The sequence below is a fragment of the Plectrocnemia conspersa genome, unplaced genomic scaffold, assembly GCF_051122295.1.
Source record: "Plectrocnemia conspersa isolate PC_06_02 unplaced genomic scaffold, ASM5112229v1 ptg000010l, whole genome shotgun sequence".
Lineage (NCBI taxonomy): Eukaryota > Metazoa > Arthropoda > Insecta > Trichoptera > Polycentropodidae > Plectrocnemia > Plectrocnemia conspersa.
The window spans coordinates 4,366,665-4,385,032 of NW_028277174.1; the positions used below are offsets into that span (position 1 = coordinate 4,366,665).

At 30.9% G+C, this 18,368-nt stretch overlaps 1 protein-coding gene across 2 annotated transcripts in view; it reads right to left on the reverse strand.

Moving 5' to 3' along the window:
• LOC148230376 (inactive dipeptidyl peptidase 10) overlaps nt 1–18,368 on the reverse strand; it is a 248,086-nt gene that overhangs the window by 44,882 nt on the left and 184,836 nt on the right. For both annotated transcript variants that reach the window (XM_088195085.1, XM_088195084.1), the window contains 2 exons: nt 16,915–16,989; nt 5,419–5,471 (listed from right to left, as the gene is read on the reverse strand). In XM_088195085.1, the coding sequence (XP_088051211.1) occupies nt 5,419–5,471; nt 16,915–16,989 (128 nt within the window). The remainder of the gene's footprint in view (nt 1–5,418; nt 5,472–16,914; nt 16,990–18,368) is intronic.

An 18,368-nucleotide genomic window follows, 5' to 3' on the forward strand; every position in this document is an offset into this window, starting at 1 on the left:
GTACCTGATTACATTAATCTTATCATTATAATGACTTTCCTCATCTAGTGAGGCGACACTGTTCTTAACTATTATTTAGAACTGAAATCAAAACAAAATTCTTCTCATGTTACCTATCGCTAAAATTTACAATAATTATTTTTACGTGCTAGTTTACGTTTGCTTCTTCTTATTCAATATATTTAACTGACATTGCTTTGAGCATGGTTTCCCAAACTATTTTTCAAACGAAGCCTAAATAGATATTTCACAAAAATTTAGAGTAATTTAAAAAAATTGTTAGTCTTGCTAATACATAAAAATTGTTCATAAATCTGATAAAAAAGCTTGAAAATATGTGTTAAATATTCAACATTGATGTGTATAAATTCTGAAAGGAAAAACCCAACCCAAAAAATAAGCTAAATGTTCCGCCAAAATTTTCGGATTTGCCAAGTGTTCTGTCGCTGAAAAAGTTTGGGAAACCCTGGCTTAGAGGTTTCATTATTGGTGTTTGTGATTTACGACAAAATACCTTATTAGCTGTTATCTTTTATTTTATTTTTTTGCTGTATAAATTATGCAGATGCAAGCGATTTTCCAGTCTTTTATAAATTATTTATTTGCTCAATGATCACCTACCTATATATCTTTTGGTCATCTGTATAAGTTAACAGTTCTGCGGAATCTGAACTTTGTGAATAAATAAGAATAGCTCGAGCCCATTCAAAGGCGAGAATTTTCAGTGTTTTTACAGTCAGTTGATTCAACCTACTGTGAAATGACTGAGCCATGGAAAATTACTTGAGCGATTTGTGAGTGCTTGAAGAAAAATCATCTGAAAAACGTTCCTCAATTAAATTATCAAAAGTAGGGCAACACACTAATATTTTTTACAGATCTCTGTTCATATGAATGAACTGAACTTAAAATTTCAAAGTTTTGGTGAAAGTATTGACGTTATGTTTGAATACATAAAAGCCATAAAATACAGCAAAATAAATATATTTTTTTGAGCGAAACGTAGCGACTGATAACTATTTTTCTGGAGTAGAAAAGGAATTTTATAAGGCTAGCACAACTGCACAAAATAAATTGGAGCCCATACACATTAAGTACAAGCATATTATAAAAAGTCCGGAGAAAGATTGAATAAATTTAAAGCCCGAAACAGATAATTTAAATAATAAAATGTAGTTCGGAGTTAAATGGGTTTTAATGGATGCTAATTAATGATTTAAAGATGCAACATGCAGAATCTTGGTTTATCATTATCTAAAATTAAAAATCTGGAATTTAACACCATGAACAATAAATTTGAAGAGCAGAGCAACACATGAACATTATAAAAGAATAACATGGCCCCAGAGAATCTTTGCCTGGAAAAGACAATATTAAATTTAAGCCACTTGTAAATTCAGAGAAAGTTTTCTCACCAACTTTACGCATGAAGCTTGATCTCATGAAGAATTTTGTGTAAGCGTTGGGAAAAAATGGCACCGGTTTTCAATAACGTATGCCAAAATTTTCAAAAAATTCAGAAGCAAAGTTGAAAGAATGTATTTTTATTGGACCACAAATACGCGAAATATTACAGAACAAGGAGTTCAAAAACCACTTCACTGGTGTTCAGTTAGCTGCCTGGAAGTTATCCAGAGCTGTAATGGAGTTTTTAGATAATAATGCTGACCTTAATTATGCTGATTTGGTGAAACAGTTATTATGCTGTTACCAGAAGATGGGTGCAAGAATGTCACTTGACTTTTTCCGGAAAATATAGGGGCAGTATGCGACGAATCATGTCATAGATTCCATCAATATATGGCTAATATAAAAAACCGTTTTTAAGGGAAATGGAATGCTAGTATAATGGCAGATTACTGCTGGATCCTGCAAAGAGAAACTGACGAAATATATAAGAGAAAAAAATACTAAGAATAATTTTTATTTCTGTTTTTATATATTTAATATAAACTAGTAAATATATTATCTATAACTTCTACTCCGTATTATGACAACTTTCATTAAACCCTTAGACAAAAACATTCCTAGACAGCAATCACCATTACATGGCAATAATTTGACTGTAACATAAAAACTTGTGATACATCATGGTCACCATAGAGACTTTGAAAATGTATGATAAACTTAGATCATAATCATATTTATATTCATATATAATAAAATGTAATCAAATAAATTCCTTACTTAACGAAACACTCCATCGTCTATCATGGCTAGCGGTTAAAATGATTTGGAAGGGTCTTGCCGAGGTTTAAAGTATACTATTGTGCCAGCCCAAACCCTAAAGCCCTGTACGCGATCACAATAAGCGGTCGCCGTCCTTCAAAGCGCATAGTACGCAGTATACGTTCCTTCGGCAATATTAATTTCACGCAGCGTGATGAAACCCTTTCGGTGCCCTATGGAACATTCTTGCCAACCCTTAAACGAAAATGGTCGACTTGCGCCGTAATATGGACGCTACGGGGGCAATATTAAGAAATATAAACAAAATATTGCATTATTTCGGCAGACATAAAAACAACATGGGGATGGTATAACACTTGTATAATATACACATTTTGTATGTACCAGAGGTAGGAAAACCTTTTTTTTTTAGTGCGCAGAATACAATTGTCACATTAATATTAAAAAGCAGATACTGTACGCAGTAAAGTTTCACATGTGTCACATATTATGATACGAGTGTTTGTTGAATTAAAGATATACGTAGAAGATCACAACTCTCAAAACTGTATAGTTTTGATACTTCAAAACTCAATCTAAAATACATTCGATTAATTATAGTCCCTCGTGAATTAGTTCCTAGATATCTTGTCAATACTCTCCTGCACCGTTAATTGTGTACTAATATAAACACACAGTAAAGCAAAAAAGTCACGGTAAAATTCATAGAATCGATATTTGCTTATCTATAAATTATTTTATTAATATATAAATAACAGGGTGCGATAAAAATATAGCTTTCTTCTAAGTATTACAACTGTTGATCGGTCAGAGCCTCCTACACCCCAGTATCTCCTATGATTTTTTCTCTCACATTCTCAGTCGTCTCACGTCCCCTTTGACACAATCTATCCATATCTTATTGAGTGGTTTTCATTTAATTATATTTTTGGGAATCATTCGATCATCATTTATTCTCTTCACGTTGTACCTTACAGAATCTAATGATTGGTTCTCGAATATAAGATTCAAGATTTTAACATATCCTGTATTGCCAATCTACCATGATAAATACAATTTTTAATGCATGTCTTACAACCATTTTTAATACAAAACTAAAAGGTTTTTCACACAAACCCTCAGTAATTTAAAGATATGTTTGAATCGTAACATATAAAATAATAATAACATAATTTTCTCAAAACTCTAAGGATCTCCACTGACATCATCCCTCCGCCAGCTTCTCTGCCACTTTTCGGAGAAAACATAAATAGTAATTCAATATATGTATCTGTAACGAATAAATTCTTATTTAGGCATCATAGAATTATGTTCAGGGATTTTCACAATCGTGAGAAAATATTTAGTCCCACAGGGGTTTAAAATTAAAGATTCTGTTACTATTACTACGGACTAAAGTATTGTAAATCCATTACCATCGTTCAAATCTTAGTAGGTAATAAAAATAACTTTGGAAAACGACGATACATGACACTTTCTAGTGCTGAAAGGTAAACGGTTGTCTGCAGCCTATTTCAAGATAAAATTTAGATCGATTTGTAAAATCAAAAATCGTTCAGAAGCATTCTGTTCAGAGGATGAACAAGTGCAGCAGTAAAATGGAAATTGCCCCAACAATTTTAGAATACATAGATATTTTATTATAAACGGAATTCCCGTGAAATCCGATGTAAAATTAAGTTAGTACAAAATTGATATTATCGTAATTAAAACACGCATTTTAATATTAACATTTTTAACTTTGCTTGTCTGTAGAGTGACTGTCTCTTAAGACAATGTGAAGGGGTTGCGATATTTGTAAAATGGTCATTAATAATACAGTTGCCATAGAAAAATAAATAAATAAATAATTGTTGTAAGATATGAGTTAGCTCTATCAGTTAAGTACCGCGTTTTGTAAAATGTTTTTAATTCACTTAAAAAAATCTTTGGGAAATAAAAATAATAACAAACAATTCGGATTTATTGAAAATCACTACATAACACATCAACTTAATATGTTTGATTGAAATGTAAAAGAGCACAGGTCTTTTAAGGATAGATATAGAAAAAGCTTTTGACACGGTATGACATGATGGTTTGATTTATAAATACAAAGCTTCCGACTATCTACTATGCTTAGTACCTATTTCTTTTCACTAATAAACACAATATTCTAGTTGGAGTTTCTTAGGGAAGTATGCTCGGGCCATTTATTTTATCTTGTTCTTTCGCACGATATACCAACATTTAAAAAAATACGCATTTATCTATGTATGTTGTTGATATTATATAAGTAGTTATTCAAACTAGTGCTTACGGTCTTAAACTAATCGCAAATAAATCATTAAAAACCATTGAATATTTCAAGAAATGGAAAATTAAAATCACTAAAAAAATATAGTGAATTATATTTACGAAATTTAAACATTGTCACCGTCTCTGCAAAATGAACAGGGTAGTAATGTATATTGACAAATAAGCGGGCTTACAAAAGAAGCCCAAGCTCAAATAAAATAAACATATTTTCGAATTTCGCTCTAAGGGGCTTGTCGCCATTTCGTGACTCAGACCAAAATTCAATAAAAGAGCGCGTTTACAACTATAGATAAAATCTTAATGTATAAGCAAATAAAAAAACAAAATCCTAAGATATGCTTGCTCGGTGTGGAGTAACACTAGCAATACTATTTTTTTCTAAATTGCAAGTCATCTAGAATAAAGCTATAAAAATAAAATGTGATCCACTTTTTTATAATAAAAAAATTCACAACAATTAAATATTAAATTTAAATATAAGCACAAAATGTCAAAGTTCATATTGATTTAGAGGCTAAAGAACAGATTTATCCATTGGTTTTTCTGTTCTTTTTTCCCTCTCCTTAAATTAAAAAGTAATTAAAAACTAATTGACGATCTCTTAAATAAATTAAGTGAAAAAGCATACAATTGTATGATAAGCCTCCACTGTACAACATTCGTAAGTACACAATAAAATTTCAAACCCAGCAAAATTATTATAATAATAATGATATAGATACATGCACTTTATTTACGTATATTGTAAAATGTTACAAGTGCTCCTATTCTAGTCTCAAGAGAATAGTAAGTATCTGAGTAAACTGAATAAATAATGAAAAGGAAGTGTCCTTTATACAATAGTAAACATTTTTGTAAGAGCTTAAAAAAGTTGTTAAGACTTCTACATCTACCAATTATACTTATTATAATTAAAAAATGTATACTCACTCGTTGGATACATCATAAACCGTGTAGTGAGCTGTGAAAGTTCGCCGAAAAACCTGAAATAAAAAAATTGTCATAAATTGAATTTTCTTGAATTATTGCAATTTTTACGGAGACATTGGTGAGAATCGTATTTACAGTACCCCGTAAGTGTTTTCGGCGGTGTGTACAAGAGGCGAATGGCACTTTGCCAGTTTGGTGATTTGCAGTCTTGCAACGGCCCCGGGCGCCGCTGCGGTGGGAATTTATATTCAATTATTTTTTTCATTTCAAAAAATAAACGCATACACATTCGCTGAAAATTGTGTTTTCCCGTCACGGATTATTCACATGTGCGCTGCGACTCGAAACAGCCGAGTATGTTGTATAATATTATATTTTAAAAATAAAGAAAGTAAGCAATTTATGTGTGTATGTTTAACTCGTAAAGAAATGATTACAATAGAATACGTTTTTGAGTTTGATTATAATTTTATGCTATGCTTGTGACATATGTATTTTAATAAAAACTATAGTAAGAAATGAACATAGAAGACTGAAAACATCGCAATTTTTATAAATTACTTTGCTTTTGAAATTTAATTCACAAATATATAGTATTTATTTTTTAAGATTAAAAATGAAATTTTATTTTTTAAGATTTAAAACCATACTTTGCCCAAATAAAAGTTTTTTATTAATTAATAAAATATAAATACCTGGTTTATTTATTTGTAGGGGGCCCATTTATTTATTCGTTACTTACTGTCGGTCCCTCGCTACCGCGAGGTACCACAGCTAATGAGTGTACGAATACCGGACCCTCGACTTTTTAGAATATAAATATTTTTTTGCTACGATTTTTGATTATTTATTTTTAAAAAAATAATATATAAATCATTCGGTACTTGTGCGCTATATTTTAGAGTTTAAATTGGGTAATAATTTATAAAAAAGTGCGTATTTTTATTGCTATTTGTTCTCGCACATAATTCCACGTTCTGCATATTTACAAAGAATTGCAAGAAAAAAACATAAATATAGTTTCAGCGTATGGGTCAAAAATAAAGCATATATTTTTTTTAAAAATTGTGAAAATAATAATATAACACAGTTATAATGCATATTATCAAAGTCAAAGAAAGGTTCTCTGATTACTTTCCAGATCTTGATTCAGTTGAATTGTAGATCCCTTTAAATGTGAAATTACTGATTTATTAAATGAGCCTCAAGGATTATCAGAGGCACTTCTTAAACTGTGAACCAATAAAAAAGCACGAATTGAATCTGATAAAAAACAAAATCTGTCATATTTTTGAATATCAATTACTCTAAAGGCTTTAAAAATTGCACAATAAGTTCCTTCCTTTTACAACAACTTACCTTTCGAACAAAGATTTTACACTCTGATGAACATAAAAATAGAACGAAAAAATTAGTTGGATTTTAAAGACAGTATTTAAATTGATCTGACATCAAAATGCCCGAATTTTGATTTCATTATATCTTCAAGTAAAAAAATTTCTCGAATTTATGTTTTATATTTTGCATTAATTTTATATTTATAATTGTATTCTCTGTATAAATAAATTTAATAATCGTTACGAATTTAAATATTATATGATTTTCTATGAGGTATCGTCGGTGTAAATAAAAATATTTTGGGGTAATGGATAAAAAAGTTCACCGATCCCTTGTCTAGATGGTTACTTTAGCAATCGTTAAAGAAGGAGTTCGGGGAACAGTGATAATAGACACAGACACGTGTATTTTCATACAAAGTGTTGTTTTTATTGAAGGTGAGTATGGGTGGTTACCGCCTTGGGAAAGATTATGTTATTGTATCATATTCAGTGACCTTTCACGATATCTATTATCGACGCTAGTCTTTAGTGGTACTAAAATTTATTTATTTATTGTGTGATCTAAACTTGTTGAAGGTTGATACTTTTGTGGTTTTTCGTTGTTCAAATGGTCGTTATGGTGACCTCTTGTATTAGTTTTTTTTATAATAATTGTAAGTATATTATCAATAACTATTACGTCAGCTATTATATGACTTTTATATGGTTACTGTAACGTGGATTTTTTTACGATATACTAAACTATCATTTATAAAAAATGAAAATATAGTATTTTTTATGCACGAAAATACGTGAAAACGTTACGCGAGAACCGCAGACAATAATTCTCCGAGACTTTTTCGCAAAACCTTATGGGAAAACCTTCCGTATCCCATGACAGCCCGTTAAATATATTTCGAATAGCGTTATCATCCATATACGTATATATATACGCGCTTCCGTACATATGACACGACAACTTTAAATATATATAAAATATTTCTTACATATAAAAAATATTTATAATTAAAAATTTATTATAATATAAGTATACTATATTCACCTCATAATATATATATATGAGTATAGACAATCAGTCTTAATAATCCGCGTTATTTCAAAATTACATTAAGACTAAGATAACGGAGAAAGCACGCGCATTTATCAGCAGATGAAGGATCATCACAACACCCAGAGGAAATCACATCGCGAACCATTTCAAGAAACGTATGGCCCCCAAAAGGTAGCTTTGTAATTGTGTGTTGTTTTAACCCTTTAGCGCTAACGGTAGGCGTTTTCCGGTCGACGGTTTACCTAGGAGCGGGTAACTACATAATTTAGCAATTTGACCGACGGCGGTGATTTGACAAACTCGACGACCAAAGCAAAACTTTATGCTTAAAATGGATATTTAAAATCAAATTTAGTCGTCGAACCAGGGCCGTCGAGAGCGAACCCGGGCCCTGGGAAAACAATGATTCTGGGCCTCATGACAAAAATAGCATTTTATATATTTTTAATATCGTAATATCATTTATTAAGTAAATAATTATAGGTATAAGTTAAGTTTTTCTTTGCTACAAATTAATAAAAAATAGCCACCATTGCGACAAATTTTCTGAAATATTTTAATTATGCATTAAAAATATTCATTCAAAATATTTATTTGATAATTAGTCGTGTTTTATTTGCTGCTCAGTGTTGCCATATAGTGAACTTGTTGAAAACGCTCGATTATCAAGCGTTTTTACTAAAACTTTTTATCTCAATAATACGAGTGAGAATTAAAAAAGCACATATAAACCAAATTTTGCCCAATAGAAGAGCGCAAAAAACAATTATCCCTTCTCAGAAGTCAAAAATCCACGTCAAAAGCAATAAAATCGTGTCGTCGCCATCGCAGTGGGAACGCTCGTTACCGAGCGTTCCCACTGCGACGGCGCCGACACGATTTTATTGCTTTTGACGTGAATTTTTGCCTTCTGAGAAGTGATAATTGTTTTTGCGCTCTTCTATTGACCAAAATTCGGTTTGAATATACTTTGATCAGCCCTCTTATTTTAGAAGTCTATAGGAATATCGGTAAAGATAGCTATCATATTTTTAAAACATAGTGTAATATCGAAATGCAGATTAACTATGGAGCAATATGTGAGATTTACCACTGAAAGATGAGTTGGGTTAGTTTGTATTTTGGACTGGACTGAATGAAACTTTTATTAGGTTTTTTTTTTGAACAGCAAATGGACGTTTTGCAACTGACAAATTGAGCTTCATAGACATTGTCGAGCAACATATCAGTTAAATTATATTTTCGCTAGTAGAAATATATATCTACAGGTAAAATTGTATTTGGAATTTAAAAGTGAAAATATATCCACCACAAAATACACATTCACTGTAACATATATACATCAGATGAAAATAAATAATGATAAATATGTAAATATATACAGCCTTGGCCATAATAATGGGGCACCCTTTAAAATGGTGTGTAACTCTTTACAAGTTCATAGTCTGACCGAAATATTTTAGCAGATATTTTTAACCGTAATTCTAAAAATATACAAGGGATTTTGTCATTCCTAATTTAAAAAAATGACTGCAGATCAAATTGCTTAGTCTTGTTTAAGTCACGTAATTTGTGGTAATAATTTTTTTTTTTTACTAATTTATTTTTAATATTATTTATACATTTAAAAAATAAAAAAATGCCATTTAAGTGAAGCTAAAAGTATTGCATTTGTATATTACATATTATCAACTGAATATATCGGAAATTAGTAAGCACGTTAATTACTTACGATACGCTGTCTAAAATCAAAGGTAAGAACTGGAAGAAAATAAAAGACAACTGCTCAGGAATATCAAATCTTGATTCGCGAGCCCCTTAAAAATCTCTGCAAGCGAAAGGCAACTGTTTTTTTGCGAACGGTGAGAAGAAAGCTCAACAATGTGGAGCTCAAAGGTTGTAAAACCCGACACAAACCGTGGCTTTCAGAAATAAATAAACACTGAAAAGGTTAGAATGGGGCTGAACACCTAGATATCTAAAAATTAAGCGAAAGTCATTCCAATGAATCGAACTTTAAGATAATTTTGTACTAAAATTGGTTTATATATTTTTATTTTTTATTTTTGTGACCTCTGGTGCGTCGAAGATTGCGTACTACCCAAAGTCAAATATTATGGCGGAAGCGTTTTGGTCTGGGGTTGCATAGCAGCAGCAGTGGTAGGAAGCCTGTACAGTCCGTCCAAGATATGAACGCTCATCGTCATAGTATTGGTGAGAGAATATAATAGGGTGACCATGTTAAATTACAAGTGCAATTAATTTTTACTTTTTTAATTTAATTTATTGAGGAAAGTGTAAAATATCACTTTATTACTTTTTTTGTTTATTTATATACATATTTAACTCAAAAACATGAGAGCAGTTTTGGTATCACTCTCCAGGTTGAATATCTGTTCAATATAATATTTTTTTAAATACCAATAGAATATTACAGGAATTGTTTTATTGATTGCAAAATACCACAACATGACAATAATTTATTATAAAAATATAGCACATTATAATTTTTAATTCAATAACAGCCCTGATTTAGTATTTGTAACTTTCTCCTATTGGTGTAAACAAATTCGCGGAAAACTATGTATGTATGCATGCATGCGTACACACGCCTTTATTTCCAACACAACGATGATGAGCGCTAACATCTTGGACGGGCCATACAATTGCGAAAGTAGTATGAATAGTGACATTTATATTTCCTTATTAAGATCCACTTTAATGGATTCCTACTGGAAAATATTTCCAAGCACAGACCACGCTGCCATCCGATTCCAGTAACAAAACGTTCCATGCCATACTTAGCTAAAAAGCAGGGGTTATTTTGCGGCAATATTTTGCTGGCCTACACAGGCATGCAACCTAAATCTTGTAGAGCATTTATGGGTGAAATTAAAAGAAAAGATTGCCCAACACAATTCCAAACCTAAAATTAAGCTGCGAGAAAAATTGCAGATGGAATGTAGAAAATTGTCTCCGTCCACTTGCAAGTTATTAGTTGACAGTATGCCAAAGAGAGTTGCAGCTGTAATTAAAGCTAAGGATGGATCTATTAAATTATAAAAATACACTTTAAACAACATTAGTCGTTTTTTTATTTATATTTCACACATTTATTGGGCCATGCCTGTATATGGGTATTTGACACACACAAGACAAATAATATTTTGAACAGAATGCGTAATCTTTATCAATAATTTTTAGCTTTGCATAATACATTGTAAAATTTGCAAAGCTTAAAATTGAATAAAATTAATAATAATTCAATTAAGTTTCAGTGGTTCTTTGCTAATTTGAGTCTGTATCATGTTTTAAGAGATCTGGCACTACATCATTGATTTTAAAAATGTATTTCAAATAGTTTTTCTTGCACAAAGTAATAGAAGTAGTACGCCTGGTAACCCCTTGAAAGCAGTTTTGCAAATGATCCCGCCGCGCTTACGTTCGCGCCGCAGCATCTGAAGTTTGAAAAGGCACACGGGGGTGTTTTGCCTTCCGTCGATTCCGGATTGAAGGGCCGTCCCCATACCTCTCGTTTTCGCATGGGGAAACACACGAAAGGGAAAAATAAGGAAAGCTTGCTGCACGTCTTTTGTTTGCGAGCTGCGACTGCGGCAAACGTGCACTCCTCTTGCCGCCGTACCAGTAAACGGATGAACAAACCGAGACCGAGCCTCTTATCCCGCAGACGAGCCGAGTATCGTCTGTTTTCTTTGTGCCACCACAATTCTATTTGTAATGCGGAATAAAGGATCAGTTGGGAAAACATCCTTCAAATGTATTATATCGTCAGGCGTATCCTCTGTATGACAATATGTATCTATTGATTAAATACAAAATTCAATTGTGTTCCGCTTAGTTTTTAACTGTACTGTGTTAAACTAGCAACTCAATGCCAATGACCTTTGCATTCCCTACTATTAAGTTTATGACGTAACATAAATAAATATATAAAATTATATACTATAGTTGTTAGATGCAGACTTGCCGAGAGGGAAAAAAATCTCAGGGTCCGACTCTAGAAAACTTCATAGCAAGAATATATTTATAAAAAAAAGTAAAACCGACCTCGAATAATGAATCTGAACTAAAGTACAGTTGTTTGGGATGTATATATGTACTGATGCATTTCAAGTATAAGTTCCTTCAGCTCTTTTTATACATACAAAAAAAAAAGGATCTGAACATTGTCTTCAAAAGCATCCACTTTTTAGGTAGTACTTTCACAATAAACATTATTATTCAGGGGACAGATTGTAGTTTTGTGTTATATTTTGTTTGCAAATTATTGCTTTTTTAATGATTAAGAATATCAGACACGAGGAGAAATATCCAACGAATGTAAATTAGTAGCAGTAAATTTAGGTATTTGATCTAAATATTCTAAGAAAGAAGCAAAGAAATAACGAAAAATCAACAATAGCACCAGCGGTATTATATAAATTTAATGTTTTTATAGAATATATTATCGATAATTTGCCAACTGGATTTAATGCAGAAACAAAAATAAATAATACTTTCAGTTTTATGTGGTTATTCCTAAAAGAAAATCTAAAAAAAACAGTGTCGAATCTATCCCGAAAATATTTTTTAATGTATATTATTTTAGTAAAAGCATATTGGAATACATTTTCACGAGTAGATATATATTTTTACAAGTAAAAATATAAATTATTCGGCAGGTGCTAATAAAATGATATGATTATAACTTTTAAATATGTAGTAATTAGTATACTATATTTGCGTTAATACAGTCAGTTTGAGAACTATCTATTTCATCATTATTCATAATTGAAAAAAAGTTGGCACGTTTGAGTTTACGTGCCTACAATTAGCTCAAGTAATGAATTGATGATTTAATCTTTTGTAGTAAGACTTGATTATGACAATATTATATTTGCGTTAACACAGTCAGTTTGAGAGATATCCATTTCATCATTATTCATTATTGAGAAGGGATGGCACGCTTGGGTTTACGTCCCTACAATTAGCTCAAATAATGAATTGATGATTTAATCTTTTGTAGTAAGACTTGATTTTGACTATATTATATTTGCGTTAACACAGTCAGTTTGAGAGATATCCATTTCTTCATTATTCATAATTGAGAAAGGGATGGCACGTTTGGGTTTACGTCCCTACAATTAGCTCTAAAGCACATGATATACGTTCAATATACTAATCATCACTCCGATTGATTGATATATTATATATAAAAAAATATAGTAAAAATTTTAATTTTTAGAGATTTGTTCAAAATATAAACAGGAGTAATGATAAGTATATTGAACGTATATTGTGTGCTTTAGCGCTAATAGTAAGGCGTAAAGCCAAACTTTCCATCTCTTTCTCAATTATGAATAATAATGAAATGGATATCTCTCAAACTGTCTGTGTTAACGCAAATAGAATATAGTAAAAATCAAGCCTTACTACAAAAATTTTTATTTAGGGATATTTGTAAAACATTCATAATTTGATCTAAACTGTACCATATTTTTCTATTGTTAGTGAAAATATATTTTCACTGGTATTTCAGTGAAATCATATTACAATACACTTTCACCGATTGATATACATATTCAGACTCGGCCATATTAATGGAACACCCCAAATAAATGTGTTATATCTTAAAAAAAACATGAAAATGTAAATAAAAACCCGACTTCAAGCCATTTTTTTGCATACTGTCAAATAATAACTTGCGAATGGACGGAGACATTCCATCTGCAATTTTTCTCGCAGATTGTTGGACCACCCTTTCTTTTTTCTCCATAAATGCTATATAGGATTCAGGTCTAAAGACTGTATAGGCCATCCTAAAAACGTCAAACCCTTTGCCCTTCATATAAATATTTTTCTGTAAAAATCCGTTAAAGTGTAAAAAGCAATGGAAAGCAAGGTAGCCTATAATTTTATATGTATGTATGAATTTAAAATTAAGCAAACCAGAATATTATGTACGTGTTTGGGTAAAAATGTACAATTCTTCTTATTCTAGTGTCATGTTTTATTCTAGATGTTAATGACCACCTTGTTGATTATTCACGAACGTAAGGAACATAAGAATGTCAACCGACATTCTTACGTTCTTATGAAAATATTCTGATTATTTTTATATCCAGTATCTACCCCTCTCAATGTTTAAGTAAATAATTTGTTTTTCTCCTGTTGTCTATAAATTCAATGAGGCGCAAAGTTTTCGGTTCGGTTTTCATTATAGTTGTTACGGGATTTAGTTTAAGCTAACTTTCATCGGATTGATTCGTCGCATTCGGCGATAAGCCAGGAATTTCCCAATAAACCAACGAGAGGGCAACTCATCAAACTATTTTCCATTAAGCGACCGACGAAGATGAGCTCACCGTGTGCGCGTTCGTCAACTTTGCCATGTAAAACAATTTGCAAAGTAAATGGACCGAAAATTAAATTTGCAAATTTCACAAACTCATACCGTAAACGGCGCCCGCAACGAATCTTTTCCGCGGTCGTTTTGTAACGTGGAAAACTCTTCGTTGCACCGCACAGCGCATTCTATATTCATATTATATATAAACATATATTATCGAGGTATAAAAATATCAAGTGGCAGTCTAAAATTTTAAAACAGTATTTACATTGAAGATTTCTTTTGTGCATGAGAAAATTCAGCGTTATTCAATAATAATAAAATTTGAACAAGTTTCAAGAAATGGAATAAGTCCTAATTTTTAACAATCGAAATATTGGAAGGAATTCTACATAAATAAATATTAATTAGTCTTTCAATACGAGCACACGTGTATCATGGAAGAACCCAGCGATAAAATGAAAGTGAAACAAGCAGCAGTAAAGGTCGTCCAATTTTACGCTCCCGCACGCTCGTAATACGTCAAATTTGGATATTTTATGATGCGAATATTTACGATGTGACCGACGCAGAATGCGCACAGGAATAACCCTATTCATATTTGGAAACGTCGCTTTTACGGCGTTAAAGGTAAAAAATATGATAAATAGTCTTAAGGTCGTTACGTAACTTAGGCGCGTGATCGCTGATCACATTCTACGTTATAATAAATTCGATTCACATTCAAAAAAATCCCATTTCAGGATTAATAAATATATTTTACTGAACCGCTCCACTCCTTAGCAATTTTAAAAAGTGCTTCAATGAGTAGACGCTACTAAAATGGCACTAGGATACGAATACGGGTACGACCCTTACGTCCTATTTTTAATTCTATTCAACAAAAAGAAGTATTTCGTTTTACTTGGCTTCCAGACAATGGAGCAAAAATGCGAATCGCTAATAAATTATTGAAGCAACACGCGCTCCGCATAACGAAGCTGAGCATCGTCAACGCCATATTGCAAATATTAGTAATGTGCATAGAAAATTTCTATATGGACTGGAAAGTTACTCCCAAGTCATCGACACAAAAATTTTTGCTTAAAACACCGATTCTACTGGGCAAGGCGATCTAAAAATGTGACAATGTGATATTTGGCTCGATATTTTGCTAAATAGAATGAATTCGATTTTGCGCGAAAAATCTGAATTACTTTTAGATCATCAGCCTATAATATATATTGCGAGAAAAGCAACAGAGGACCTAGATTGCATCCTTGTGGTACCCCAGAGCAAGCGAAGTACTCATGAGTGACAATTGCTAAAGCTATTTTATAAGAATTTATTGTTTTTTCTTATTCCTTTATATTATTTACTGTTTATAATGAATGCATTCCCAATTAAAATTTTTTTTTGGGATACTAAATGTGATTATGGATATATGCTTTGGTAATAAAATTTTATTTTAAGATACCGCATGTAATAATAATTATATTTTTTATAATATTTTATTTTAATAAATAGTTTAACCCTTAAATGCACAGTGTTGCAAATCTGCAACAATTATTTAAGCGCTTATAACTCAGTCTACGTTCAATAAATAAACATAGTGTTACATATGTGTAACAAACGCCAAGCCATTGTGCTTTCAAATTATTCCGATAGATATCTCTGTACGCTTGATAATGCCATTTAAAAAATCGTTGGGTGCAGATGTGTTACATTTTTGAGAATTTTAAATTGGTGCTAGTGGATTAATTTATATACTCCAAAAAGGTTAGTCCACCATTGTTTATTTATTTTTGATTTTTATATTTTGTAATAGTTGCATAAAATAAACAAAAAATGCAGTTGTAGACACTGGCACATATTGACCAAGAGGAACACATGCAAAATGCCGAAATACAATTTGTGATAAATGTGGTGTGGTCTTATGTTTTAATAATAAGAAAAATTGCTTTAAGAATTTCCATCTATAAATATTTTGTATGTTTTTAATTTTAATATATTTTGGTCACGTTCTGCATGATGTTGCATATTTACATCAAACATTTTTTTTATAAATATAATCCACAAATCAGCCTAAATATTTTTTTAATTATTTTGGCCGTCATTTTCAGCTTAATCTTAGTATAAAAATATTTTTATTTTTGAATTTGGAAAAATCATGCATTTAAGGGTTAAGAACCTAAATTTTTAAAGCTCACGTTTTTTATAATTATATACTTATATTATTTGTATATATTTGGCTTTAAATGCGAATTTCACCAAGATTTTTTTTGTCTACCCAGAGACTGTTTTTTATTATAAACTAATTACTATAGCTGAAATATAATTTAGTATTTTTTAAATATTATTTATATGTACTTCTAAATCTTGATTAAATTATAAATATATTATTTACATGAAATTTTACAAAAAAATATTTTTTTCCATATACATACACAAAATTATGTTTTTTTACTGAACTAAAACTAAAGACTAGTGTACTTATGTGTGCAATAATTAAAATGTGGTAAATTATTTATATATTAAGGATATATCACAATATTTAATATATATTCACAAAATCGATCTACCAATTGTCCTTATACAGATGTTTTTGATTCTAGCCGCCCAACACTACCGACAATATTTTTTTCTGCTAAATCATCACGTGATAATAACATGCCACTACTATCATCGATACATCACGCCAATCCAGAAAATCAAATTTCCTACACCGGAAATCGTCCGAAAATGACATTTTGAGAGCTTTGTTTGTTTTCACTTACCGTTTTGACGTTGTGCTGAAAAAGAACGTAACGAAGATCCGGAGAGCACTGATAGCCGCGCACGTTCAGCTGCCTCTGAAAAAAAACAAACGGAAAACAACATGAGAGAGATGATGGATGGATCTCCGGTGACCTTTGACGTGATCGATCAAATCGCGCAAAAGGTCAAGACATACTAAAAAACGATCAAAATATCATACTTTAAGTGTGACGCTTTTATATGTATAATAATGAAGCGTAAAGCGATTATGTGTAGTGAGTGTTGTACTGTGATTTTATTCGGGATCCATTAAAGTAATTGATTCGGTAATTAGACACGTCAACACAATTTCCACGGGAAATTGAACCATTAAGCGATATCGATGTGTAATAACGGTTATTGCCAACAAGGGGCGTATATGTGTCTGTTAAACAATTAACACTGAAACATAGCTATTTTTTTCCCTTTGGTGTTGAAATACAGGTGACCCAAAATAAACAAATATATTAATAATCCCTCACTAAAAAAAAATAATATTTTTTTACAATAGAGATCAGATTAATTGCTTTATATAATATGATAAATTTAGTTACATACTAATTTTAGATACAGTTGTTAATATATAAATGATATCTAAACTGTAGGATTAAACACAGCTCATATTAGCGTGTATATATAAATAAAGTATAAATATGTTATATAGTTTTATTGTAATTATAAAATAATATAATTTTTACTGCAAATATATACTTAAAAAATATATATTTTTTTTTTTAACTCTAATCAATGTTTTACATATGTAGTTTCATTAATTAACAATTCATGTAAGAGTGTCGCGAAAACTTCGTTCTAAACAATGGCTCACAATCAAAATAAGTTTCTACAACACCACCTAATTAATAAGTAATACACTGAATAACTTATAAAAGTAAATCTAAATGCAAAATAAATTAATATATTCTGTATAGATTTCCTTTTAAGATAATATTTTCAAGAATCGCCCTCCGTTGTCCATTTCGACCATCAACTCTAATACCGTAACTTTTTTCAAACGAAATTTCCAAAGTAAATACCAACTCAAGAACCTGAAAATAATTAACCCTCCTTACCCTCGAGGGAATGTGGAATAATAAAAGAAAATCAACTAACTGAAGACAGAGCCGGTGCAGAGCGTAGCTCGGTAATTATTCAACCTCAGTTCTTTAATGAGCTTTGCCACTTTTCTTCTCGAGTTGCCGTCCATTTTTTTTCTCCTTAAAAATAAAACTTAATTTCAACCAATAAACTTTTGAACTACTTAGTGAAATAATATTGTATATAAATATTTAATAAATGTTGATTTTTATTTTTCTGTACTCATATTTTATACATGTTCTTACGTACAAGGACTAATGTATAAGGTACGTTGTCTAGTATACTCGTAGTTAACATTAAACGGGTTAGAGTCCCATATAGACGTCTGGAACAAAAACGT